The following is a 12,893-nucleotide window of genomic DNA, read 5'->3' as shown; positions in this document are numbered from 1 at the left end:
GTTATTCAACAGTAGACTTGGAGCACTGCACCATCAATTCCTTCACTTGTCTCAAAATTAAGCTCCAGAGACGAGGGGCAAGTATAAACCACAGCCCACTTATACTCCCTATCTGTACAGCACAGCTTCCATTTCATAGTGTCGTGTTATTTTCTTTTTTTTTTAGTATAAGGTGAGGTGGAATACATCAATGCCTGCCGTTTGTTTCTCCAGATGTCTGCAACAGTGGTTAATCAGGTGATATCCACCTCGGGTCTGGTGGCAGGCTTTATAGGACACAAGAAATTTGATGTCTACAATACCTCTCTCCCACGGGCAGTCTCAATGCCCATGAGTCAATGACCAGCAACATTTTCGACGCACATTCAGACGCACTGTTGCCACATGGCCAATTTCATGATCATTGGGTAGTGAGCGTGCGATCAACAGATTGTGCTAGGGGTAGCAACCATGAGTAAAAACACAAAGCAAAGCAGGAACACAACAAGCCAAATATTAAAGTAAATTCTATTTCTAATCAAAAGTTTGTTTGGAAAATGCTATTCAAATACTTCATAGCTGAGCACAATCCACAGACTGCATTGGCAGGCTGACAATGGATAACAATGCACACTTCATTTCAGAAGCATTCACTTCCCACTGACGAAGTAATCTCAGATCAGTGACCGCTTTTGACACGTTCATAGCTGCTACAACAGAGCTATATAAACTCAGTTACAGTAAAAACTCCGATAGAGTAAAGTGAAGCTGTGATCCCATTTCGCATTCAACAGACAATGCATTTTTCTCGGTTATAAGAAAGCTTTTTTTCCAACGAAATGGCTATAGTAAAAAGCACCTGACCGTGGCACTGTACGTCCCACGAAATGATGACATTGCTGCACACGCGAGGTCTAGGATAGCGAGGCGAATAGATACCGAATGTTTTTCGAGGTGGCTTCGCCACCAGGCTAGACAGCCGCAAGGAAAAGCCAACTTTTTGAAAACCTTGAGGGCGTGAGGCAAAGCGTGCGGTGCGCCTAGAAAAAGTAAAGTTGGCTATGAACATAGAAAGAAGGCGGCACGGGTCCGGTCACTGAAGAAAGAAAACAGGTAAAAGTTCAGTGAGGACTAGAAAAGGGAAGAAAAGAGCGTGTGCTTGTAGCACCGCAGCTGTAAGCACCAGGAAGCAGCGGCAAGAAGAGGAGGCGCGGCGGAACTGCGTAGGCGTTTCTTAGCTACTGCCTCTTAAATGAAGCTGAAGCCACAGAAGACGATGCCGTAATCATGAAATGCTTTGGTGTTCACACGGAATCAAACTCGTTTTATTTTTGTAGCCACATTGTATTCGTGTAAACGCGGTACTTCCACAAGACGCAAACAATGTCAAAAACGTGATACCAGGTAATAACTGATACTAAATAATTATCACATAAAGGGACAATAAGAGCAGGGTGTAAGGTATTACTGAGTGTCAGCTTTATAAACCTGCACTTCGTGCTTATTAAGCAGCCAGAAAGCATAGTCCGAGCCATGCCATCACCAACAACTAATATAATGAAGACCCTCAAATAGTAGATATTTTTGCTAGTCCAAGCTACTTTACTACTATAGAGGAGTTCTACTGGATTGTTGTGGCACTTGTGGGGTACTTGGTTTCTGTTGTTGCAAAGCGCAGTAAGAGGTGAAAACGGGCAAAATGCAGTAGCATGGTGCACATGAACAGTGTTGGTTGTTTACAGATGACCACTGGACTGTCTGGGGAGCTATCATGTTGACTACCAAATAGAAATTAGTTCTAGAACTGGTTACTGCACACTAGACTCCTTTTAAGATGAACTTGAAGGGACCAAAAAATTTGTTTGTCTTATCAGAGTGCATCTTTACAGTACTAGTGCCTTCAGAAAAGAAATACCATATTTACCCGCGTACTGAACCCATATTTTTCACGAAAAGTTGACATCAATTTGGGGAGAGGGTTAATTATGCGAGGAAAATTGTTTAGAGGGACTTTTTTCGCCTGCCCACCAGTCCATCCATCAACAAAAGCATGCAGTCAGCTGCTTCCGTGTCACCAGTGTTTAGCATCGTTCGCTTCAAATGGTGTTTTCTGTATCACATCGTCATCCGATGATTTTGTTAGTCAACGGCTCCAGCCTATTGTGGCGAGATAAAGCGAACATGCTGAACACCGACCATGATGGTCAGGTACGAGATTTTTATGAGGGGTTAAAAAAAAACACACAGGATGGTTACGAGTGTGTAATGCAAATGTTTTAAATGTTAGCTGTGGTGTGAGACGCATTAGGCATTCTTGCGCCCGATCTCGACCTCACCAAACCACTTAGGGGTCTTAAGGTCCTGCAGAACGCCGCCACCCCGCATTGGGCATCAGAAGGGGGCACCCATCTACATGCGTCTCATGCTAGCTCCCCTTCGTGCTTGCACCGTCACGCTTGCTTAGCAAATTTCATGCCGAGAAGAGTGGTGGCTGTGGCAGCTGCAGTCAGCTCAGACTCATGCGGAAGTCAAGAAAGCCATGCTTCCTCTGATTACAGAGATTTAGCACAGCATGATTCGCTTCTGCGGGCAGCCACTGCACATGTGCAGATCGCCCTGAGGACACCACAAGGCGCTGCCCAGCTTTTTGCATGGCTTCCTCATCGTACCAATCAGTGTGTTCACCCTGGCGGCATGCGGAAGCAGTTCGCGCTATGCTAAATCTCTCATTGATACACGCCATGCTCGCAGGTAGCGCAGCCACAGACGTCTTCCAGGTACGATCTCGGCACCGTGCTTCCGCCTGCTCAATTCTGTTGCCGCCAGCATAGGCAGACTGGCTCTGGTATACACGCGGGAGCGCAAGGACATGGTGTAGAGTCGGTGCTTGGGTTGCGCACCCACCGCGATGCCATCATAGACGAGGTACGCTGAATTGAAACCATACACAGCAAGAGTTCTGAAAAGCGATTCACTCGGGAGAAATACTTAAGAGATTTTGAGATTTCAAAAACCAAACATTAAGATCGAATTGCATATCAAATACTTTACTACTCGACTATATATTTGAAATTATTGAATATTCGCACATGCTTGCTCCTTTCACTTGGTACATTAACTGTTAACTCAAAACACTGATGCCTCCTCCTTGCCCTCGGAGAAGAGCTGCTTAAACAAACATTTTCTTTTTCAGTCTTCCAATGAGGAAAGCATTCTGGCCAGCCAGCTTTTGCCCGGCTGCCTGCCCAGCACTCACATGGTCTTGGCGCGCTGCCAGGAGTCGCCCCACACATAGACGCCATGTCTCCGCACCAGCACGGCACAGGTATCCGGATACTGCTCCATGGCCAGACGCATGCTTGCCTGCACACCAAGCCAGCAAAGGAGCACACCAACCTCAGCCCTCGGGAATGCTCAAACTCTGAGAACAGTTGGTGAAAGATCGCCCCGAGAAAACAACTAGCAGCCATGTCTACAACAATGCTAAATCTAGGCTATTGTAGAAATTCCATACAGATTTTGCAAAAATGTATTTTTGTGCCAAAAGATGCATCTATTCACAAAGAGAACTGCATTTTAAAATGGTACACATTCCTCTTGCCTGCAAGGTGATTCAAATTGATGGCCTAAAGAACAAAACGGACTTTGTGATCCCTGCTTGTGAGTGAATGGCAGTGCAGTAGCCTGGCCTTAGAGAGCTCAGCACGAAGGACATTCTCAGCATCATTGCAGCCTGCTTGCAAAAAAACGCTGGTGGTGGCAATATGTGCATTTCATTTTCCGATTTTTCTAACTCGTGTAAGCACCGTTTTCCGTTAAAGCAATGTGTTTGCCATTAAACAAAGGTAGTTCACTGATAGAGGCCAACTCCAGTTCGTCACCACAGTCCCTTTAAAGCTACAAAAATGCTGATTATGTCAACCACCATGGCCAGCAATGACAACTGCAGCCAATCCTGTACCCACAGGGTCATGTATGCTATGTATGACAAATATTACCAAGAGAGAATTCAGGAACTTATGTGCTAGTAGTATTGCAAAAGCATTGCAATCCTATTCCAATTCTATTCCAATCACATTCCAATTCCATTCTAATTGTATTCCTTTGCAGTTGTAAGTGCTAGTGCTGACTATTACTGGTTAACATTTCGTGCCTTCCCGCCTTTGACGATGTCACACAGTTTCCAATCAATCATGAGTTACTGTATTTACATGATTATAAGTCAGCTCAAATGTAAGTTGACCCCCCACGTCACATTTCAGAAAAAAAAACAAACTTCGAGGTTGTTTAAGCTTGGCTTTGAATAGCTGAACTTGATAGCATTACCCGGTGGCCGCTGTTTATCGCCAGCCGCTATCGGCTGCCGCACGCGGGCGTTCCCGTGCACACATTCCAAAATGAAAATGTATTAGTCACTGGACTACTCGTCCACACTTGCGCCATCGTCCTCACTAGCGCTGCCGTCGTGATCGCTGCTGCGGTCCCACAGCACGTCTTTCTAACATCGTCGTGTAGCGAAATCCCGTACTTTGCAAACAGCCACGTCGTGACATTGCGTGGAACAGCTGAAGATTTTGCCTCACTGCAACTGCCACACCTGTATCACCCGTTGCGAAATTCGAACTTTTGGCCAGGCACACAGTTGTTCGTTTCTTCGGCGTAAAGAATGACAACCACCTTGAATGTAGCCGTCAACAAGAGCCAGTCGCTTACCGTACCTGGACCACAAATAAAGACTGACGAAGCACAACATTAAAAAAATCTGAGACGCGGCCGGCAGTACTGAAATACGTTAGAGCCGAAGAGAAACTACGTGTGAGCGGCGTCGGTTCTTCCGTTGGCTATCAACACTCTCTTGTGCTGCTGCTGTTCCGAGTGGCGGTGCCGCCGCGATTGGAACAGTGGCCATTATATCAACTATTGACGCTCCCTTAAGCGCCGAGTGCGCAGTTTAAAGTAAAAAAAAAACTTGAAGGACATCTATTAAGAGTAGAACGCGAATGCATTATCGGGTCGCCGCCACTTGTCAGTAGCTGCAATCTGCAGCCATGTGTGGGGATTTGGGGGGGAGGGGGGTGCCGCCGGTTTGCTGCTTGTTGACAGCAGCCATCGGTCGCCACGCGCGGAGAGGGGATGCCTGTTCTGCGTACTGACATAGCAGCTTCTCAAGGCCACCATCAAGAGCGATGCGACGGAGCCCCGCAGCAAAAATGTAACTGCGCTCCAGCATGCCTGATATCTCGTTTGTCTGACCTTTATTTATGGTGCCATGGTTTGGTTTCGATTTTAATTCAACCCCCTCACTTCAGATTTGAAAATTTTGAAAAATAGGTCAACTGACAATCGTTTAGATACGGTATGTAATGCTGCCAATTTTTGGGCAATGCTGAGTTTTCGTGTCGAAGAGGCATCTAATGCTTTTGAAATAATAAATATCGAACAGACAGTTCCTTCTGGATGCTTTTTGTAGCAATAGCTACATTACGGTAGCATTTCAAGCCTTCAGCGTGGCAGCACCACAACGCTGTAACGTGATTGGCCACATGGTGCGGAGCAGCTGCCGGCGCCACGGTGCCATGGCTGATCTCGAGGTTCCTCATGTGGTTGATCACGTGACCAAGTTCCACTCGGCCAGCTGTAGCTATCGCGTCACTCCAGGTTTAACCAGAGGTAAACCACCGCCAATTTTTTTTACTACCTTATTTCTTTCGATATTCTTCTCCACGGCTATGTTCCGTTCTTCTAAGGGCATGGAGTGCTGTTGATTTTAGGAAAACCCCGCTCTAGGATTGCTGCAGTGCTCACAAAGACAACTGTTCATGGACACAACCACAGACAGACATTAAGCCCACATGAGCTATTGTTCTCAATATGACTTGCAACACGTCCAGAGTGAAGCAGCTGAGGTTTGCACTTTACAGGACCGTATAACCTCACATAAAGGCCACACTTTTTTTTTAATTCGGGCATGAATTTTTAACATGCAGCCCATACATGAATTAATAAAAAAAAAACGTACAACCACATTTCTTCTCCATTATCTAGTCCAAACTTGGTGCAGCCCTTACGCAACATTATACAGTAAATAAATGTGAGCCACAGTGCACCCAATATGCACAAGAATTCAGTGTGTGCTTTGTTCTCTGCAACGACTGCTAACCGCATCCATTTCCAGCAGAGCCGGGCTTGTGCTATTTCAAGAACTGAGCTTCAACCATACCTTTTGTGTTGCAGCCCATATTGAGTGCGACAGTACATTAGATACGCATAGACAAATAGATCTGGCCTGTAAGGATGGCAGGACACAACGGAAGAGATACAGTAAAACCTCATTGATACGGTTTTTTTAAATGCGAGAAAAAAACGTATTATCCGGGAAAACGTATGATCCAAACTCACCTTGATTTCCGAAAATCAAGACTCGAGAACGATGTGCAAGGGCACTTATTTCCATTTTCACTGCTTAAAGTAGTCGACCAGCGTTCGCTGATGAAGGGTGCGACCATTAGAAAGGTAGAGCTGCTTTTCTAGCTCACGAATGTCCTTATCTGCAGCGCTGTTCTCTTTGTCGCGGAAAAAACTCCGCAGCGCATCTAGTCCGGCGGCGGCCTGGGCGAAAGTAGTCGGGATGTCCTCTTCGTCGTCTTCGTCGCTATCAGACGCTTCGCTACCTCGGCCACTATTTCGGCTACGCTTTGCGGCTCACAGGTCAGCACGTTGTCGTCGACGGCAACAAACTCTGAAAACAAGCCATCGGCACCGGTTGACCGAAACTCTTCGTCGATCTCTGCATAGTCATCGCTGGGCTCCTGGGTCTCCTCGGCCCCTGGCACGCGCCGAAAATCGCACTTGTGAAAACAGTTACGCACAGTATCGCTCGTAACGCTTTCCCACGAACTGACCAAGTAGTGCATTGCGTCTAGCAACGACAACTTCCCCGGGTCCTGCTGTCGTGAGACACGAGCCAGGAATCGTCGCACAATGCACTTTCTGTACAAGTGCTTCACGTTTTTTATAATCCCAGCGTCTAAGGGCTGTAGATGACTCGTTGTGTTGCTCGGAAGATAGATGACGCGGGCGTTTCGAAGAAAAGAAGTGTCCTTCGGGTGGGCCGCGCAATTGTCTAGAAACAGCAGCCCGTTCCGTCCTCTCGATCCGAGTCGTCCGTCGAGGTACCGAAGGAACATTTCAAAAATGCTGCAGGTCATCCACGCCTTTGTGTTATTTTTATAAACACAAGGCAAATGTGCAATATTGCGCAAACAGCGCGGGTTCTTTGCTTTCCCAATTACCCAAGGCTTGAGCATATCGCTCCCATCTTCATTGCAGCATAAAAGGACCGTCACGCGGTCTTTGCTTACTTTGCCGCCGTGACAATCGTCGCCTTTCAGGCACAGCATTTTGTTCGGTTGTACCTTGAAGAACAGTCCCAGTTCATTGGCGTTGTACACGTCTCGTGGATCGTGTGCATTCAAAATTCCGGGCAGCAACGAAATCCAGTTTTCGATGTCAGCTGGATTGACGCTTGCAGCTTCGCCGTTCACTTGCCGATACGCGATGGCATGCCGAGCTCGAAATCGGCTAATCCAGCCATTCGAGGCGGTGAAGTCATCAATCCCAAGCACATCTGCAATTTCCATTGCTTTCTCGCGAAGAATACTTCCGTCAAAGTTGACACCGGACGCTCTCGCTTGTTTGAACCACTTCAGAAGTGCTTCTTCCAGCTCCCCATGCCTGGCTCCACGGGCCTGCTTTGTCCCTGCGCCGAACACCAACGCGTTGCCTTCGATCTCCTTCCGCTTCAACACGATCGTGTTGACAGTTGATGCTGGCAGTCCGAGGTCATTTGCAATGTCGATTCGCTTCTTTTTGGGATTTGCGTCGACGACTGCCAAGATGTTCAACTTCTCCTTCAAGGACAACGGCTTATGCTTACGAGACGCCATGGCAGCCAGCAAACGACGCAGGAAGAAGGTGGAAATGAGAATCGGTAGCTATTCGTCCGACCGCAGGGTGGTGGGAACTGATGATGATGGTGTCTGGGAGCTTTAAAAGTAGGCAATCATCAAAATAAACCCGCGTCGACCAAAACAAAGTTACATAGTCAAATCTGCGGTAGATTAGGAGATAAAAATTTTGACGGGCTTGTGCGTCCCGATTACGCAACCAGAGAGCAGAACCACCCTGTTTACCGGCTATAATGCAACCAGAGTGGCGCTCGCTTGACTGGCAGAAACCAAGCGATATCGCGAGCGCTTCCTGTTTGCTGCATATAGTGAACGTACTAACCCTGCTAGGAATCGGAGAGACTGGAGGAGTAGGTGGGGCAGCGCCGTTGACATGCCACCGCGCCGAGCGGAGAAACCGCCGCGGCGACGATTTACGCCATGCTCACGCAAGCATGGAGGAAGAAGTCGCGTGTGCCTGCTCTCAGCCAACTCTTCTTCTTTTCGTCGCAAAACGTATTGTTTCGCTAAAGTCTGAACGTATTTACCAGGAAATCGTGTGATCCGGGAACGTATAAACCGGGAAACAAATACACGTAACTCTATGGGGCATTTTTTCTTGCCCTCGATTTTGATCGTATGAACCGGGAAATCGTACGAACCGGAACGTATCAACGAGGTTCTACTGTATTTATTTTGGAAAGGAGAATATACAAGGAGAGGGGAAAAGAAGAATCATGCAAGAAAGGGAGCAAAAAAGGCAGAATATTACAAAAAATTTTCTTGCAGAGAGCGTTGTATATGCAAAATTTGGTGAAATCACTGTGTCGTTGTCATCTGTGCACACCCACAACCTACGACAGCTTAATGCACACAGCTACACGACCACTCTTGGTATTCACTGGAGTTTACACGAGGCACTAATGAGAGTAGCAGCATAAATGCAACACAAATTTCACACTCCTAATCACAGTTCCTAAACACTCTGGAAGGAATCAGCGTTTTGCAACAACCCAGCTGCTTCTGGAATCTGCGGTACCTGGGACAGAGATCCCAGGAGGTTATTTTTCTTTTCTCAACATGCTCACACCCGATGGCACAGCAATCCTTCTCGAGAAACGTGCCCATTATCTAGTAGACCAGGGGGCATACCCGTGAGACCGTTTGCTTCTCCGCAGTTCGCCCCGGGCGATTGGCTGCTTTGCTGAGTGACGTCAGCCGGCCTGATGTCACGTGGCCAACAGCGCGCCGCGATCCGCAGAGAAGCAAGCCGGTTCCAAGTGAACCGTATCGTGAACATACTCCCAAGGTTTATCAAACTGGGTTCCAAGGCTTTTTTTTTGGCTTCCCTAAGCACCTGAATCCATGAGTAAAGTTTCTTCTTGCATGGTCCGTTTTCCTGCACAAGGGCTGCTCCGTCCGAGAGTGTTTCGTGCAGGGAAGGCTAGTCGCACCTGAAGTGCTCCATCAGTGACGAGGTAATGACGACTTGTGGCGGCGGGAGTTGATGAGAAAATCAAGTTGAGTTTAAAGCATGAGATTTAAAAAAACTGCATATTTAAACAGAGCAGCAAACAAGATGAACTGGCTCACAGGGAAATCTTCCCTTCTCGGCACAGCCGAAGATGCAGAGCATCTAAACCTAGCCAAGAATGACGGATTGGGCTCCCGGGTTCGGTTTTAAACCCTAGGGAGTCCCTCTTGCACTTAAGAAGCGTCCGACAGCAGCAAGCATCAACACGATTGGTGGTTTACCGCTTGCTGCCCCCTTCAACTTTGACCATGTCAACGCTTCTTCCCCAAAACACAAAATCCAAAAAAGTAATCAAATTATTTACAAAATGCGATGCACAGAACGATCTCCGCAAAAGCGATTGGCTCTCCGAATCACGCGTCCTGCCCTACAACCTCGATAGTGCATGCCACACCCTCTCTCAAAGTAAAACAAACAAAAACAAACAAAAAACTAGACGGAAGCAGAGTCCCTTTCTGTAGGTGTCAACCCGGCGCCTCCCTAGAACAACCAGCTATGACACCGCACTGCAGTTCTTGAGACATTCCAAAGAGTCCAGGCACGCTCACGCAGGCAGTCTCCCCAAGGAATGTGGCTGGTCAAGAGGGGCTGTTTGGCTTACAGGCACAAGGACAATGGCCCTGGCCTTTGACGAACCATTGACAACTGGCCACACCATGACGCCTGTCACCGGCCACCCTTCCCCCATAGGCAAATATGTTCGAAGGAATGCCGTACTTCTTTTCTTTTTCCCCACCGTCCCAAGCACCTGATGCTGGCTCATCCACCCCTAAACCATGTACGCTCCAAGCCTCACATTTCCTGGATGAATTAGGCGAGGTTTTTCAAATCACCTCCTCCCTCCGAGGGGGGTGAGGAAGTAAGAAAATTCAGAGAGAGGCCACCCACCTTCAGGTCCCGCTCGAAAGGCGTGTTCTCGATGATGGGCACCACCAGCTCTTCGTCATATCGGTAGCTCACGCCAGACTGACCCTTCTTGATGCCCTGCCACAGGACAGAGAGAGAAAAAAAAAGCATAAAATAAGAGTGCACGCTCTTACCACTGCTTGTGGCATTGGCTAAAAGACCTGAAGTACAGAACACTTAGTAGCTAACAAAATTTAGGTGGTTGCAAAAAATTAATGCACAGAAAAAGCTGCCATAAGATCGACTGTAATGGGAAGTTGTGTTGAGTGTAAGTAAACATTTAAAAAATCAACAAGCACCACCGCAATATAACTGCAATATAAAAAAAGAATGGGCTAGACTGTGGACAACTGTCCCCTTTCCCTGTTGCACTCAAAGGTGCGAGGAAGTGAGATTAGCAGGCATAAAATGCTCTCACGCACCAATTATATTACTACAATAGAACCACTAAATTCATAGCACGCTCAAAGCTGCCAAATACGATAGCGGCCTGTGCAGTGCTCACGAAGTGCAGAGAGCCCTGCTTTCTTTGGTGTACCGTTGGTGCCTGAAGATGTCTTAAGCACTTGCAGTCACTGTGGTATACTTGCTAAGGTTTACCCCCAGTCTAGTCAAGCCCCACCAAACGCCACAGCGAATGTCAAAATGGCTGCTTGTTCACGTTGCACGGGCCAGTGTAGAGGATGGCATTCGCAACATGTTTATTTCAATTCCTTCACGGCCCCCGTGGGCATTGTTGAGGGAGGAGAACTTGAAGTAGAGTATATAGAAGACATGAAGTGGGAATACAGGCAAGTACTGCGATATTATGACAGGCACAAATTGATAGGAAATGCCACAAAGAAACTCGAGTCTACCTGACCAAAGAGAAAGCGTTTCTGTCTACAGCAAGATACAACTTTAAAAAAATTACTTGCTAAACTAGGCTGCGCCTCAGGTAAACATTCGGCAAGAGCAGTCATTTTCATTTCTCTCTTCACAACGGTGCCATTCTATTTTCTCCTTCTTCTTCTCTTCTTTCTCTCTCCCTTCTTTTTCTCATTTTTCTTCTACCTTCTCTCACCCTTGCCTTTCCTCTTGAGTTGGCATGCCTTGGCTTGGCATCGATCTGTTTGGGTGCCAAGCCAAAGCAAGACAACTCAACTAACTACAATGGGCTTCAGTTACAGGACAACTCAGGGTGGGCTTCCGCTAACAGCTCTTGCTGTAAAAAAAAAATGCGAGTTGGCAACAACAGCGCATGGCCCGCACAGTAATGCATTAGTCCGCTGACCAATCACAGTAGTAAATGAAATCAATGCTGTGACTTTACAAACTCAGAAACATCACAATTTCTCACACTTGCAGTTCAATCTTGCAATTAGACTCTTGTTAAGGTAACAAAGACAACAAGAGCGTCAGACTGTTTCTTTGTCGCTGAGGAAGAAGGTGCGGCAGCCATGAATGTGGGTGGAGCTTCACTGAAAACTTACACCGCACCTGATTGTAGAAGTAAAGCAGGAAAACAAACAAATGAACAGCAAAGCAGCCAGCAGCTTGAGCAGGCAGGCAAACCTTGATCATCTCTTGGTGGGTGATGCGGAACTCGGGTCCCGGGTAGAGTAAGGTAGCCAGCACGGCAGCCTTGGAGTGTGTATGGATAACTGCTCCTGCACCTGGACAAGTCAATGGGAGAAAGTCAACTTCAAAATGTTGAAGAATTCGAACTGCAGGCAGGAATTGCAGGTTAAAGTGACACTGAAGACGATTGCACCTAATTCTTGTACTCAGCAAAAACGAACTACATCTTGTGGCTATGCTGGTGTTTGTTCAAGAGCAAAAGCTGTATTTACTGGACACTACACTTTGCAAACACGGCTGGTGGAGGCAATATATATACATTTCTTTTTCTGGCCTCTTCTAGTTTCTAAATGCTCTGTTTTTGATGAAAGTACTGTCTTTTCATTAGAACACAGAAATCAAACCCTATAAGTTACAGTATAGAGCTCTGTATACAGTTTCCACTGTATACAGAGCTGCAACAAAAGTATGAGCTATGATGTAATGCAGCTACCTAAACTAGCTTTGAACAACCTAGGGCTTACATAACATAAATTGAACTCTGAGCACGCGAACTTCCTTCAGCTGTACCTCATTTAAAATGTGTCCGCTGTAGTTGGGAGCGACAGCTGTGAGCTGGGAGCTGCAGCTTACACACAGCGCAAATGTTAAGCCTAAATCAGTGGTGTTAAAGATTTTATTATGTATGTGGGAGATCAGTCGAAATGCCAAATAAACAAATTGGGCTTGATCCCCTTTCTAGGTACAGTTTGCTGACCAAAGCGTTCAGTCAACATCACTTCATTGCCTCCATGCTCTGATGCTGTCGGAATGAGAAGTAGACATTTTTCAATTCAAGCAGAGCACAGACATGCAGGCAGGTAGAATATGCGAAGCTCTCACCCACGCTACATCACCTTCTTCCTGAAGAACAATTTTCGAAAAAAAACTGACACAGCTGGTACATGAAAAACCTAAAACACAAGTCC

General features: G+C 46.8%; 1 protein-coding gene across 1 annotated transcript in view; it reads right to left on the bottom strand.

Moving 5' to 3' along the window:
* LOC144101531 (uncharacterized) overlaps positions 1 to 12,893 on the bottom strand; it is a 33,543-nt gene that overhangs the window by 9,506 nt on the left and 11,144 nt on the right. The window contains exons 6-8 of the mRNA XM_077634700.1: positions 11,920 to 12,020; positions 10,348 to 10,443; positions 3,236 to 3,342 (exon numbers count right to left, since the gene is read on the bottom strand). Coding sequence (XP_077490826.1) covers positions 3,236 to 3,342; positions 10,348 to 10,443; positions 11,920 to 12,020 — 304 coding nt within the window. The remainder of the gene's footprint in view (positions 1 to 3,235; positions 3,343 to 10,347; positions 10,444 to 11,919; positions 12,021 to 12,893) is intronic.

This window comes from Amblyomma americanum, chromosome 8 (assembly GCF_052857255.1).
Source record: "Amblyomma americanum isolate KBUSLIRL-KWMA chromosome 8, ASM5285725v1, whole genome shotgun sequence".
NCBI classification, from domain to species: Eukaryota; Metazoa; Arthropoda; class Arachnida; order Ixodida; family Ixodidae; genus Amblyomma; species Amblyomma americanum.
The sequence above is the reverse complement of the archived record's forward strand: the minus strand, read 5'-3'. Positions and strand labels throughout refer to the sequence as shown.